General features: G+C 44.2%; 1 protein-coding gene across 1 annotated transcript in view; it reads right to left on the bottom strand.

The window, feature by feature from the left end:
* The window catches only part of DNAH14 (dynein axonemal heavy chain 14), a 293,617-nt gene that overhangs the window by 253,723 nt on the left and 24,829 nt on the right, over window positions 1–15,065 (bottom strand). The window contains exons 7-9 of the mRNA XM_039235797.1: window positions 12,090–12,152; window positions 7,165–7,309; window positions 3,787–3,918 (exon numbers count right to left, since the gene is read on the bottom strand). Of these exons, the coding sequence (XP_039091728.1) occupies window positions 3,787–3,918; window positions 7,165–7,309; window positions 12,090–12,152 (340 nt within the window). The remainder of the gene's footprint in view (window positions 1–3,786; window positions 3,919–7,164; window positions 7,310–12,089; window positions 12,153–15,065) is intronic.

The raw sequence follows: 15,065 nt of genomic DNA, 5'->3' as shown, positions 1-15,065 counted from the left end.
TGATATACCACATTAATAAAAGAGATAAGAACCTTACAATCCTCTCAATAGATGCAGAAAAACATTTGACAAAATACAGCATCTTTTGTTGATAAAAACTCTCAACAAAGTAGGTATAGATGATGGAACACACCTCAACATCATAAAGGTCATAGATGGAAGACCCACAGCTATTATCATCCTCAACGGAGGAAACAGAGCTTTTCCTCTACTGTGAAGAATACGACAGTGACGCCCACTATCACCATTACTATTAACATAGTACTGGAATTCTCAGCCTCAGAAATCAGACAACAAAAGAAATAAAAGGCTTCCAAATCATCAAGTAGGAAGTCAAACTTTCACTATTTGCAGACAACATGATACTCTACGTAGAAAACTTGAAGGACTCCATGAAAAAATTGCTAGAATACATGAATTCAGCCAAGTTGCAGGATACAAACTCAATGTTCAGCAATCTGTTGCACTTCTACACACCAGTCATGAAGCAGCAGAGAAATTCAGAAAACAGTCCCATTGACAATTGCACCAAAACCCACAAAATACCCAGGAATAAACCTAACTAAAGAGGTAAAAGATCTGTACCCTGAAAACTACAGAACACTTATGAAAGAAATTGAAGAGGTCACAAAAAAATGGTAAAACATTCCATGTTCATGGATTGGAAGAATAAACATTGTTAAAATGTCTGTACTACCCAAACCAATCTTTACCTTTAATGCAATCACTATCACAATACCACAGCATTGTTCACAGAGCTAGAACAATCTGAAAACTTGTATGGAACCAGAAAAGACCCCAAATGGCCAGAGTAATGTTGAAAAGAAAACCAGAGCAGGAGGCATCACAAACCCAGACTTTGAGCTGTATTACAAAGCTGTGATCACCAAGACAGTATGGTACTGTCACAAAAGCAGATGCATAGATCAACGGAACGGTACAGAAAACCCAGAAATAAACCCACAACTACATGGTCAACTAATCTTCAACAAAGCAGGAAATAATATCCAGTGTTTTACAGTCTCTTCAACAAATGGTGCTGGGAAAACTGGATGGTGACATGCATTAGAATGAACCTGGACCACTTTCTTACACCATACACAAAAATAAACTCAAAATGGATGAAAGACCTAAATGTGAGATGTAAGGCAGGAAACCATCAAAACCCTAGAGGAGAACACAGGCAGCAATCTCTCTGATCTTGGCTGTAGCAACTTTTTTCTTTAGAGAGAGAAAGAGAGCATGCAGGAGTGAGTGGGGGAAGGGAGGGAGGGCAGGGGAGAGTGGGGGGGGAGAGAGAGAAAGAGAGAGAGAGAATCTTAAGCAGGCTCCACACTGAGCGCAAAGCCCAATGCAGGGCTCAATCCTGTGACCCTGGGATCACGACCTGAGTCAAAATCAAGAATCAGATGCTTGAACAACTGAGCCACCCAGGCACCCTGAGCAACCTGTTACTAGACTCATTTCTGGAGGCAAGAAAACCAAAGCAGAAATGGACTACTGAGACTTCATCAAGATAAACAGCTTCTGCACAGCAAAGAAAACAACAAAACTAAAAGACAACCTATGGAATTGGTGAAGATATTTGCAAATGACATATTGGATAAAGAGTTAGTACCCTAACTCTATAAAGACCTTCTCAAACTCAATACCCAAAAATAAATAATCCAGTCCAGAAATGCACAGAAGACATGAACAGACATTTCTCCAAAGAAGACATCCAGATGGCTGACACATGAAATGATGCTCAACATCACTCATAATCAGGGAAATACAAACCCACACTGAAATACCACCTCACACCTGTCCGTACTGCTAAAATCAACAACACAAGAAACAACAGGTGTTGGCGAGAATGTGGAGAAAGGGGGACCCTCTGCACTGCTGGTGGGAATGCAAACTGGTGCAGCCACTGTGGGAAACAGTGTGGAGGTTCCTCAGAAGTTAAAAATAGAACTACCCTACAACCAATCAATTGCACTACCAGGTATTTACCCAAAGGATACAAAAATTATCTACAGCAGCCAAACTATGGAAAGAGCCCAATGTCCAGTAACTGATGAATGGATAAAGATGTGGTATATGTATATAATGGAATATTACTCAGCCATCAAAAAGAATGAGATCTTGCCATTTGCAATGATGTGGATAGAGCTAGAGTGTATTATGCCAAGCAGAGTAAGCCAGTCAGAGAAAGACAATCATATGATCTCACTCATTTGTGGAATTTAAGAAACAAAACAGATGGGGGCGCCTGGGTGGCTCAGTTGTTTAAGCGTCTGACTTTGGCTCACGTCAGGATCTCACAGTTCATGGTTTGGGCCCCATATTGGGTTCTGTGCTGACAGCTCAGAGCCTGGAGCCTGCTTGGGATTCTGTGTCTCCCTCTCTCTCTGACCCTCTCCCACTCACGTTCTGTCTCTCTCTCTCTCAAATATAAATAATAAACATTAAAATAAACTTTAAAAAAGCAGATGAACACAGGAGAAGAAAGAATGGGGGGGCAAACCATAAGAGACTTAACCACAGAGAACAAACAGGGTGGGTGGAGAGAGGTGGGGGGGATGGGCATTAAGGAGGGCACTGGTGTGATGAGCGCTGGTGTTGTATGTAAGGAGGAATCACTACATTCTACACCTGCAACCAATTTTTAACACATGTTAACTAACTAGAATTAAATAAAAACTTGAAATTAAAAAAAATTTTTAACTTCATTTATAAGTTACATAAACCAAACCAACTAGTTTCCGCAGGGACGCCTCCACGCATCGTCACTCCCTGGCCGGGAAGGCACTGTAAAATAACCCTGTCCAGTGAGTCACAGCATCTCAGGGAAGAGTGTTCTGAGGCCTTTATTACGGAGTCCTTTTCATAAAGTCCTCAGTGAAGTTTTGTCCCATGTGGTTATGCTTCCCCTTGAGCAGGGAGTTTTCGTCTTATAAACACTGAACCTTGTAACAAACTGTATTTCCCTGTACAGCTCAGCTCGGGTTAGATTTTAAGTGTCTTCAAGGTAAACATCCATATGTGTGCATTTTCTCACACACACACACACACACACACACTTGCAGAGGCTTCCCCCACTATCCAAAGGTACAGGTGCTATGAAACCTTCCACAAGCAACACAGCACAAAGAAAGCAGCAGCAGTTACCATGAATTTAGACAAATGTTTTGAGTGTTCCCACACCCCAAAAATAACCTGCCAGGCTCTTCTGATACCGTAGGCACATCTTGCTGACGTCTGCACAAAACTAACTGATGCTCAAGAGATGCTGCCTGCACCCGTGCCTTGGGGGTGCCGCAGGGATGCCTCATGGGGTTAGCACGTGGGGGGTGCAGTGGGGGTGCCGCGGGTGCCAAAGGGGGTGCCGTGTGTGGGGTGTTGCAACGGGGATGCGGCATGGGGATAACACGTGGGGGGTGTGGCGGGGGGTGCCGCAGGAGGTCTGGGGAAGGAGCTGGGCAGGTTCTTTGTGCTTCTTGCCTTTTTTCATAAAAGCAACATCGTCTCTGGATTTCAGTGAACAAACCATCTATGAACACGCACCTGCTGTAAAGCCAAATGGGATAAACAAACTGTCATGCAGCGGGGGCTCCTGCACCGTGCACACCTGCGCCCACATGGCCCTTGGAAAGGGTCCTGCGCCGCCACCATGCAGCAGAAGCTGCGAGGCTAAGGGGCCACCTCTGTCCCTCCACCGCCCATCTACAGGGTTGCAGCTGGGAGCCACTGCCTTAGGCAATACATCACACATTGGTAGAGAAGATAGAATTAAAGAATTACCTTCAAAAATGTACTTTTCATTTTGCAAATAGCCTTCTCTCTCAAATCCTCAAGCTGTCTCACTGCCCGGGTAGCCTGCTGGGACTGCTCTTCACAAAACTCGTCTAGAGAATATGTTCGAGAACTATCCAGCTACTCACACAAGACAGGAGACGTTGAATGTTGGAGTCAAAGTTCAATTAAAAAAAAAAAAAGACATGAAATATTCTGGCCACCTTCTCATGTCCTAAAGAGTATATTTTATACTTTCCTTCATATATGTCACGCTTTATATGCCAGATGCTTTCCACATTCTTAGAATCCACACACAATTAAACTACACCTTTTTCTAATTTTTTTTTAATGTTTTACTTATTTCTGAGAGAGAGAGAGAGAGAGAGAGAGAGAGCAGGGGAGGGTGAGAGACAGGGAGACACAGAATCTGAAGACAGGCTCCAAACTCAGCTGTCAGCACAAAGCCCGACGCGGGGCTCAAACCCACGAACCGCGAGATCATGACCTGAGCCGAAGTCGGACGCTCAACTGCCTGAGCCAGCTAGGTGCCCCAAACTATATCTTAATAAAACACAGAAAAATACATTATCATCTTAATTGTAACGAAAATTAAGCCTAAGCAGAACTGAGGAGTTGAGGTATATCGAAGTATCTGTGAGCTGAGGAGAACCACCAAACCCAGGAATTGCTTTTACCTCTGAAATCTCAGTTACGTGTAACATTTACAGATATGAGCACTAAATGTCAGATAAAGAGGCTAAAATTAAATCATCCAAACGAGGTGAAGTTTAAGCTGCACTACGCGGAATGCAGCACGGGGGAATCCCATCGGCTGCGCTCCTGAGCCCACAGCACACAAACAGCTCGCCCACTCCTCTGTGTCCTTCCTCTCTCCAGTACTTTCCTGTATTTCCCATGTTGTGTTAATTCTCTCACCAAAATGCATTTTCATCAACAAATACGCAGATGCCTTTATCCCTAGTTATAATATTTGTACGTGAGTCTTCCCAATAAAAAATGTGAAAAGTGCTGCTTAAGCCTTACAATCTTGGATTAGCTCCGTGTTCCCCCTCTCCTGGTTACAATTCTGCATTAATCCGTGGTCTCTCTCTCCTGGTCCTGTATCTGGTTACCAGGTCCGGATCTTTCCAGTAAAGTGTCTCTCAGAGTGCCCCTTCCTGAGCTCACTGCCAACCACTAAGTCACTCTTGCTCACACCTGCGTTACCCCAGCGCTCTAACCATCTCTTTATAACTCCTTGCTTTCTGTTTCCCTGATCAACTAACATCACATTAATCTTCCTAAAGTTACATGTTTATAAACTTTCAGTAATTAAGAATAATTCTCAAAGTTTACTCTTTGAGAAGAAGAACTGTGTAGGCAGCCTGTGAAACGTGTAGATTATGAGGCCGCCCACTCCCCTGTCCCCCGAGTGGGGCACATCCACATTTTCATTATGTATTTAAGGTACTGCACCCCCAAAACACAATTATTCTTGAACCCAAATTCGCAACTCTCCAACTGGTTCTGCGGCTTTGGATGAACCGGTCTCCCTAGGTCTGATGAACACAGTCACGGAGGCCCTTTCCCGTCCTGTTGTGGGTGCTCTGGGGGCGGGGGGGGGGGGAAGGGAGCTGCAGTACGGACCCATCCACGAGGGCATACGCACACCCACTCCGAGGCCCTGCAGCGCGCACCCGTGGTGGGGGGGGGGCACGCGCACACCTACTCCGGGGCCCCCTCCTTGGTACCCACACCCCAGCGGTCCTCAGGCACACGCGGGCCGCCTTCTGACTCCTCACCCCCGTCTCAGTTGTCCTGGCTACTAATCACTGCCATTCCTCCCTCTGTGCAAACTCCTGTTCTGGGAACTTTCCCCACCCCCCCTCCAGGGGCACCCCCACCCTCACGGCAGGTTCGGCTCCTGCTTTAGTCAGCTATTCTTGGCTCAACATTCGAGACCAACCTAACTTTCAAATCTAACATAGACTGAGTGATTTACTCACACTCACATTCCCCCCTGCTCCCCAGCTCCTGGAATCCAGCTCATCATGTCCTCCTTTCCTGAAACACACCCTGACTTTACCCGCAAAGGCTGATCTCTGCTTCCCCTGAATTTCTGGGGGCACTAGTATTTCACAAGCACCATTTGCTGATAAACCCTCCTTGCCTTCTGTTTGCTAACCGGCTGGCCAGAATGATTAGCAGACCTGAGGGAAGACCTCTGGAATTAGCCATCACTTTTCTATGCAAAGGATGATCTCTTCCAATAAACTGTAAGCAAAGGAAAATTAACAATACCTCAGTTTTAGTTTTATCCACCTCTCTGCATATAATAGGTAACTGACAAATATTTACAGGACTCCAGGTCTCCAAGAAAGAGCCTAGCGTCCCTCCTGTCACTCCATGAGCATTGCCATCCATGAGGCACGGCTTTCCCAGACATTCTATAGTCTCCTTTGCCTTGCTGCCCATCATTAACTGATGAATTCCATCACTCAGTCACTCATAAAACAATCTAATATGGCTGTCCAGCCAATTTCCTTCTAGAATGAAACCAAGAAAAGGACTCTTCAATGAAATGTCTCCTACTTAACTTGAATTTAATCCTTTTGAAACATTAATCTCAATACAACTATAAAAATACTTTATTTGTAATGACTAATTCATCTTCTTCATTAATTCATTTATTCAAAGACTATTTATTAAGGATCTATGTATCAGTCACTATATATAATCAATTCTAAAAATAAGCTGATTTATAGGTATTAACCTTATTACATGTGTATAGTCAACACAATTTTTGATTTGATTATCAAATTTGAGTTGATTTATCAAATCCTTTTACTATTTTTAAGTCTAGATGACGATCAATCTTACTTTTCAGTATCTCCTTCACACAGCAGGTAAATGTAGTAAAAGCTGCTGGAATCCTGTTCAATTGTATATTAAACACTTAAAACATATACTTCTATATACTTAACCTCTGTGAAAGAACTATTCTAGGGGCCCCTGGGTGGCTCAGTTGTTTAAGTGTCCAACTTTGGCTCAGGCATGATCTCACGGTTTGGTTTGTGAGTTTGAGCCCCACATGGGGCTCTGCACTGGCAGATCCTCTCTCCCTCTCTCTCTTTCTGCCCCTACCCCGCTTGCTCACTCTCTCTCAAAATAAGTAAATACACTTAAAATTTTTTTTAAATAAGGAGTGTCAATTATTAATATTGACTATCCACGGGAATAATGCTCACTGCATGATCACGCAACATTAGTCACCTGTAGTGATGGTTTACTTACGGATCTAGAGAGTAGGTATTTGATTCAAACTTCCATTTGTTCTTCCTGGTTCACACACACAGTGGCTTATATTAGTGCGCGTCTACTCACGTTTATAAGGCAGATGGCAGATGCATTATCTTCATGTTCTTTACTGTTTTTGTAGTCAACTGCATCTTCACAAAGTCCCTTTATATAAAGCAGACAGCCTTGAAATAGCTCATCAGCCCAAAAAAGATTGTGGTGCAAAAATGACCTGAAAGTAAACAATTTCCAGACTTATCTATCTCCTGTTCAACCTGAATATAATTCATTTAGAGGTAACTGTATAATTTGTTTTGTATACATACACATCATATTTTCAATGGCACTAATAAACATTAGTAGCATGAAGGGGTTTGTCTGGCTGATAATGTTGAAAGCAAGGTTTTGGTACTGGGTGTGTTAAGTAAAAACAAAATACGTAGGCACACAAGTGATGGTAGTATTTTATGCCACTGAGTTCTAACAATTCTGAAATAGAAGGCAGTGATGTCCAAAAGAGTTAGATTTCCCCTATTAAATTTAAATACTTTTCCTTAATTTATTTTTTCCTCAATTACAGGAAAAATTAATGAGACTAGGGAACCATTTGGAGATTGTTGCTTAAATTCTCCAACCACCTATATCCTAAAGTAGAAAAGCCAGGCCTTTTTCTTTCCTCTGCCTCTTTCTGCTGGTCTGATCATGGTCACAAAGTGAGTCAGATCACTTCTAACCACACACGACAGAACCAAAGGAGAAAGGGACAAAATGGGAGAGAAAGGATCCTTAAAGAGCAAACTTCCCTGTGCAACCGTGTATCAGAAAAGGCGGGTCCTGTGCTCTTCAGTGATCCCTTGTGGGGTGGCTAATTTTTGTGGCTTTTTGTATTAGCCTTTTCCTGTCTTTCCATGTTATTGGCAAAAGCTTTCTGTGCCATGAAGAAGGTCCTGGGCCTTATATGGTCACTGCCTCCTCAAGGCCCTGTGGCCTCCGTCGTAAAGAAGCTCCACAAATGACAGGCCTCACATGACCTGGAGCTACTCATGAAGGTGGGATCAGTTCACCGACACCCCCTGGGAATCTAGCATAGGGAGGAAAAGAAATCATACAAAAGACAAACTGCACATTCCAGAAGGTGCACCGCCCCAGAAATCAAACCCAATCTTGTGCCGTATTCACAGGAGAATGATGGTCCAAGTCCACACAGTCATGAATTCACATGACTCAGCATTGTTTAAAGCTTTCTTTTTTCCTTTAAAAAATATAATTGACTGTATTTGCGTATTGTAACACAGGTCTGAGGAAACTAGGGAGGGTTCACTGTGAAAACAATTACAGGTAGGGGAAGCATGGCGAAGTTCAGAGCTGTCACGGTGAGCCTGCGCCATCTACAGTGAGCTCGCTCCATCTGATGACCATCCAGGCACAGGTGTCATGGGGACCTCTACCCCCTAACACATCTGCGTTGTACACTCTGTACTAGGAAGCCAAACACATTCTCCCAAACTCACTCACAAGACTGAACTGCTTGGTACTAGAAAATATATCACAGAAATCTATGAAAACTCAGGTCCTGGCTCCTATAAAAATGGAGTAAGTGTACTTTTCATTATTCTTCCCTCTAAGTACAACTAAAAACTCTGAACATTATATATGAAGCAAACATCAGAAGACACTGAGAGGCAGAGCGGACTGACTGGCCAGGAGTGACAGGGTGGTAAGGTGCGTCTTCTGCCTTCTACAGCCCAGGCTTGGAAACACCATCGGGTGCGGACAGAAATGCCCACTGTCCAGCTCGAGGACCAGGAAAGGGACAGCTGAGCACGACAGAAAGCTTTTCAGCAATGACCCTTCCATCCCAGCGAGAAACCACAGGGTAAAGGGCCACGCGGACAGTCCGGCGGCACACGCATGGCCAGTGGTAGTGAGCTTCCCCAGCAGTCCTCTGGGGGGTTCCGGGGAACGCCGAGCAGGGAACAGGGAAGTTCAGCCTCCCCGGGTGGTGGCGAGCAGAGAAAAGGAAAGTCCAATAGAGAAACAGAAGACCTGTAATTTAGAAGTTAAAAAACACAATGACTGAAATGAAAAACAGCGTGTTGGCTCAACAGCAGAACGGAGTGGACAGGGAAACAAACCAGTGAACTGGAAGCAGAAGAACAACAGAAAGTATTCAGTCTGAACAACAGAGAAAAACCCGACTGAAGAATAAACAGACCCTCGGGGACCAGCAGGACCATAGGAAAGATCTAGCACCTGTGTCCCTAGTTCTAGAAGGAGATTAAGGCGAGGGCAGGGCTGAAAAAAATACTTGAAGAAACAAGGATGAAAATTTACCAAGTCTGTCAACATTGCACGAATGCAGAGGTTTAGAAGCCAAGGTAACGACACCAGGATAAAGACAGAGAAGTCCATCCACCCACGACCCATCAGAGTCAAAATTCTGAAAACTAAGGGCAAAAGAAAAAGTCTTGAAAGCAGCAAAAGAAGAAAACATCTGTAGAAGAAAAGCAATTCGAACGGCCGCAGAGGCCGGGAGAAGTGTCCCTCAGATCCCATATTCAGCAGAATGTTCTCTAATGACAGAGAAATGAAGACGCTCTCAGGAATGGGAGACACAGGACACTCTGCTGCCCGCACATCTGCCCTAACAGAATGGCCGTCGGAAGTTCTTGCAACAGAAACACGCAGTCAAAGACGGAGCCACTCCGTGAAGGAAGCAAGAGCATGACACACAAACCAAACTGAATACATTTAAAAAACTCCTGAGTTTTACAATGTATGTTTGGAAACAAAACCCGTAACTCTTCTCTGTGGCATTGGATGCACGTGGAGGAACGACTGTAAATGGGGGGGGGTGGGGGGGGGGGGGGGGGGGGCAGAGGGATATAAAGGTAACGTTTCTACAGTTCACTTTGAAACTAAGAAAATGATGCCAGTAAAGTGCATGTTATGTATACATAATGTTACACCAACAGCAATCACCAAACAGCTACACAAAGAGATACATTAAAAAAGACTACAGAAAAACCCAAACACAATTCTAAGAAATACTGCCTTCTTTGAATATTCAAATAATCCACAGGAAGAAACAGACAAAAAACAGAGGGAAGAAACAAAAAAAAATTAGCAAACCTAAAACCTAACAAATAATTAGACTGAATGTAAATGGTCTAAACACAGCAATTAAAGACTGACTGGCAGATGAATCTAAAAACACGATCGAACAGGGCGCCTGGGTGGCTTAGTCGGTTAAGCGTCCGACTTTCGCTTAGGTCATGATCTCGTGGTTTGTGGGTTCGAGCCCCGCGTCGGGCTCTGTGCTGACTGCCAGCTCAGAGCCTGAAGCCTGTTTCAGTCTGTGACTCTCTCTCTCTCTCTGACCCTCCCCTGTTCACACTGTCTCTCTCTCTCTCCTAGAAATAAATAAAACATTAAAAAAAAATTTAAAAACACGATCGAACTATATGCTGTCTCCCAGAAATGAACGGCCATCAACAACCCCTTCTTCCCATCCCTCATCCACACCCCTCGCTCTAACCACCCCTGCAGCAAAGGCTGTCCCTCGAACAGAGAAGCAGCTGAGTGAGAGGCCAGCTCTCTGCATCAAAGCCACCCAGACCAGTAAAGCAGTGAGGCCAGAGGGTTACATGAAGCTGTTCAAAAAGCAGGTTAACTCTAGCCAAATGGCTGGCATGTACAGGTGCTAAATATTCTTGATTTAAAAAGAGAACAAGCCAAATCTGGGAGAAAATGTTTCAAAGCATACATCTGACAAAGGACTCGTATCTAGAGAATAACCCTTAAAACTCAACAGTATAAAGACGAACAATCCAATTAGAAAATGTGCAACAGACACGGAGAGACATCTCACCAAAGATTCACAGATGGCCAGTACACACATGTAGAGACGCTCAACATCATTAGTCATCAGGGAGATGCAAACTAACACCGTAACGTGCTACTACCACAAACCTACCAGAATGTCTAAAATAAAAGAACATTGCCAATTCCAAATGGCGGCACAGAAGTGGAGAAGCTGAATCACTCCTACATTGCTGCTGGGGATGAAAAATTAAAAAACAAGACAAAACTAAACATGGAATCACCACATGACCCAGGACTGCACTCCTGGGCCTCTACCCCAGGGAAATGAAAATTTGTGTTCCCATAAAAACCTACATATGAAGGTTCAGAGTGGCGTTATCTGTAACAAACGAAACTGGAGACCAGCAGGTGCACCTCACACTCCCAGCACGCGCTGCTCCCCAGCACTCCAGGATCGCCTGGTCAATGGGGCGGCCCGGACGGAGCTCCAGAGCTGCGCTCAGGGAAGAGTCAATCCCACGGGTCGTAGACCACACGACTCCAGTTACACGATGTTCCCAAAAAGACAAACTCACAGAAATGGAGCCCTGAGTAGCGCTTGCCACGGGCTAAGGAGAGGGTGGGACTGGGAGGGACGTGAGCATGGCTGTACGAGAGCAACACAAGGGACCCTGCGGGGACAAATCTGTACCCCGATCACGTCAGTGCCTCTGTCCTTGCTGGCGTGCGGTGTGCGAAGTTTGGGGCTTCTCCCTCTGGGGGAACAGGAGGCCTCTCGGCACCATCTCCAACCACAGTGACCCAGTGCACAGTTCAACCACCGCAACAGCACGGGGCCGCCAGAGACCCCGTAAAACAGGATTAACGGCCATCGGACTCCTATGACCTAGTCGCTCCCCTTTGTGGAAGCAAAAAGTTCAACCAAGTAACTAAGGGAAGTCACCGCAAGCTCTTCACAGGACTGTCCTTTCCTCATGTCGTGGACGGACATACTGGGAAATGTCGTGTTTATTATGTTTTACATATAAATCATGTTTGAAAATAAGAGTGGATAAATTTAATCATAATCACAATGTGACTTTCCAATCACTGAGTGAAATATGACTTATACCTGCTTCCACACTACATATTTAGAATAAGGTTTCCCCTTAACATTGTTAAAAAATACATTTCCTATTAAAACTCACCTGCTCTTCTCGGTCTTAATTCTTCTAACATTCAATTTCCAAGTAACAAATGCTTTATTAATTCTGAAAGAAAAATATTTCTTACATTCTGTATTCATAAATCACGTATTTATATGGAATATGTTTAGTAACGTCTTAAAGAATACTAGATTTCCTACAACATGTTGCATTCATCATAAACTTTAAAAACCAGATATCACTTCTCTCTCAAACTATCAACACAACATAGAGAAAAGTAAATGTTATCAAAACTCATTATAATATCATAGACACATAGTTTAGTTACATCCCTATTAATAGAAAAACTATAAAAATATATTCTTTTCCCTTAAACCTTTACTCGCTTACTATTTTTAAAAGAGATTCTATTTCGAGAAGAATCAAGACTCAATTTTCAGTGATAATGAAAAGGAACACTGATAAGAAATCACAGTATACTCATAAATTAAAAATTAAGATAGTGTACGTCATATTGATATTTAATATTTATGGTTTTGAAAAAATGCATTTGTATTTTAAAAACTCAAAGAACCTGTCTGAGAAGGAAGGTAACGTTGACACTTGGTGACACTTTCAAGGTGCTACTTGTTGCCAAAGCAAGATTCCTTACGCAGCAGGCGAGAGCGGATAGGAGAGGAAGACGGCAGGTCAGGACCACTCGAGGGGCCACCCGAGTCCAGCCCATCGTCCCGGCTGATTTGAACCACAGAAGACTGAGGAACCCCAGGGCAGAGCAAGTAGTTCACAAAGCACCCCTGACGTCATGCAGACAGGCACCCCCTGGCCTGAGAGATCAGAAGTGCCTCAGATCCTGACGCACATCAGGCTCCCAAGAGCCATTCACTTCCATCTGGGCACAGACCCTCAGGACTCCAGTAGACTAACCCAGACGAAATCACCCCAGTGACAGTGTGAGGAGTGTCCGCACCAGGCCACAGCAGCGAGTCCTCCAGGAAGGCCCACGAGGTAGAAAGCAGGCCCTGCAGCACCCTGCACTGGACCCGCATCACCTCCATAAGCTGCCAACCCCCCTGCACTGGGCCCACATTGCCTCTGTAAGCTGGGCCCCCCTCACCCCCTGCCCTGGGCCCACATCACCTCCGTAAGCCATCTCTACTTCTGGATACACACCGACCTTGATCCTGCCTCCCAACCTCTGACCTTGCTATGGTCTCCGGCTGAAACTATTCCCTCGAGACCCCATGTGGATGACGTGCCCTTTTCATTGCAGAGGCCTCTGCTTAAAGAGCACCTCTCGGGCCGGCCTACTTAAAGGAGCAACCTCACATCTCTGTTTCTCTGCTGCATTGTCTTTCTAGCCCCTATCACCAGCTGAAATGACCTTATTTGTTTACTTATTATCTACCTCCCTCCATCAGAATGGAAGCTCTACAGGAAAACACATCTTGTATATTTTTTACGTTATGACACCTCCAATGCCCAGAACAAGGGAGCAAAAAGTACACGATAAACATCTGTTTGTGGGCCGCCTGGGGGGCTCAGTCGGTTAAGCGTCTGACTTTGGCTCAGGTCATGATCTCGCGGTTTGTGGGTTTGAGCCCCACATCGGTTCTATGCCGGCAGCTCAGAGCCTGGAACCTGCTTCAGATTCTGTGTCTCCCTCTCTCTCTGTCCCTTTCCCACTCATGCTCTGTCTCTTTCTGTCTCAAAAATAAACTATATTAAAAATTTTTTAAAAAAATACATGTTTGTGAGTAATGTCTCTGCTACAAGATCTACTCACCTTTCGCATAGAAACAAACTTCCTCAGGCTTAGTTATTCCAGCTATTTAATATCAAATGTAACCATTTAAGGTATTGCTTATCTCTTCCCCCAGTCTCCAGCAGGTAGCAGCAGACCACAAGGAAAGACAGACATTAGAAACAAAAGAATTACTGTAATAGCGCGCGGCCTTTCCCGCAGGTGCGCACAGCACAAGGTACAGATGCCTGAAACTAATGTAACATCAGGTGTCAACTAAACACAAAGAAAACAAAACAGAAGGAAGAAAAAAAAAACAGGTACAAATGCTAGAAGAACAAATTTGGGACCACTGTTGAAGGATCGGACTCGTAGACATCTTGGTGTCTGGTTCCGTCCTGTCACTCAGAACTACATAAACTACTAAGTGATCACCTCGAATCAGCAAGCCGCCCCCGCTCCCTAATGCTGATCTATTTTCCTGTGTAACATTCCTCCTCCACCTGATATTTTACATACTTATGGGTTTTTTTCATTTCTCACCCACCAGAAGACACTTAAGAGCAAGACAATTGTTTTGTCAACAGAGAAATCTCCAGCATCCAGAAGAATGCGTGGTTCTTGCAAACTCTCAATAAATATTCATTTAATGAATAAATGCATGAAAAACAAATGGTAAACTAAGGTCATTACAGTCAATTTAAATTAGACGACAAAAAATCTTTTCCTTACAGTATTTATCCAAAAAGACAGGAGTTTTAATACCTGAGTCAACTTCCTTTATCTAAAAATACCGTACCCAAGTATAATTGATATGCATGTTATATGAGTTTCAGGTGTACAATGCGGTAGTTTGACACTGTACATACACCCTGTGAACTGACGCCTACAACACACGTACTTACCACCGGGGACCCTGCGGTGGATATGTCATTACTGACCGCACCCCATATACTGTATATCCCATCATGCTATCTAGGTCACAACTGCAAGTCTGTACCTCCTCTCCTCGCTCATTTCCTCCCCTCCCCACCTCTCCCCTCTGACAAGACACAACTCTGTACTCTGTATCTAGCAGTCTCGGCTTGGTTTGGTTTTTTAGGTTCCACATATATGTGAAATACGTGGTAAATTTCCTTCTGTCTTACTTCCCTTAGCAGAATACCTTTAGGGTCCCATCCATGTTGACGCAAATGGTAAGCTTTTTTTTTTTTTTTTTTTTTATGACTGAGGACTGTTCCCTTGTATACAGGCACTGCCTCTTCTCTATCCAC

Source organism: Hyaena hyaena, unplaced genomic scaffold (assembly GCF_003009895.1).
Source record: "Hyaena hyaena isolate Hyena2069 unplaced genomic scaffold, ASM300989v1 scaffold_103, whole genome shotgun sequence".
Taxonomy (NCBI): domain Eukaryota; kingdom Metazoa; phylum Chordata; class Mammalia; order Carnivora; family Hyaenidae; genus Hyaena; species Hyaena hyaena.
This window is presented reverse-complemented; position numbering and strand designations above follow the sequence as displayed.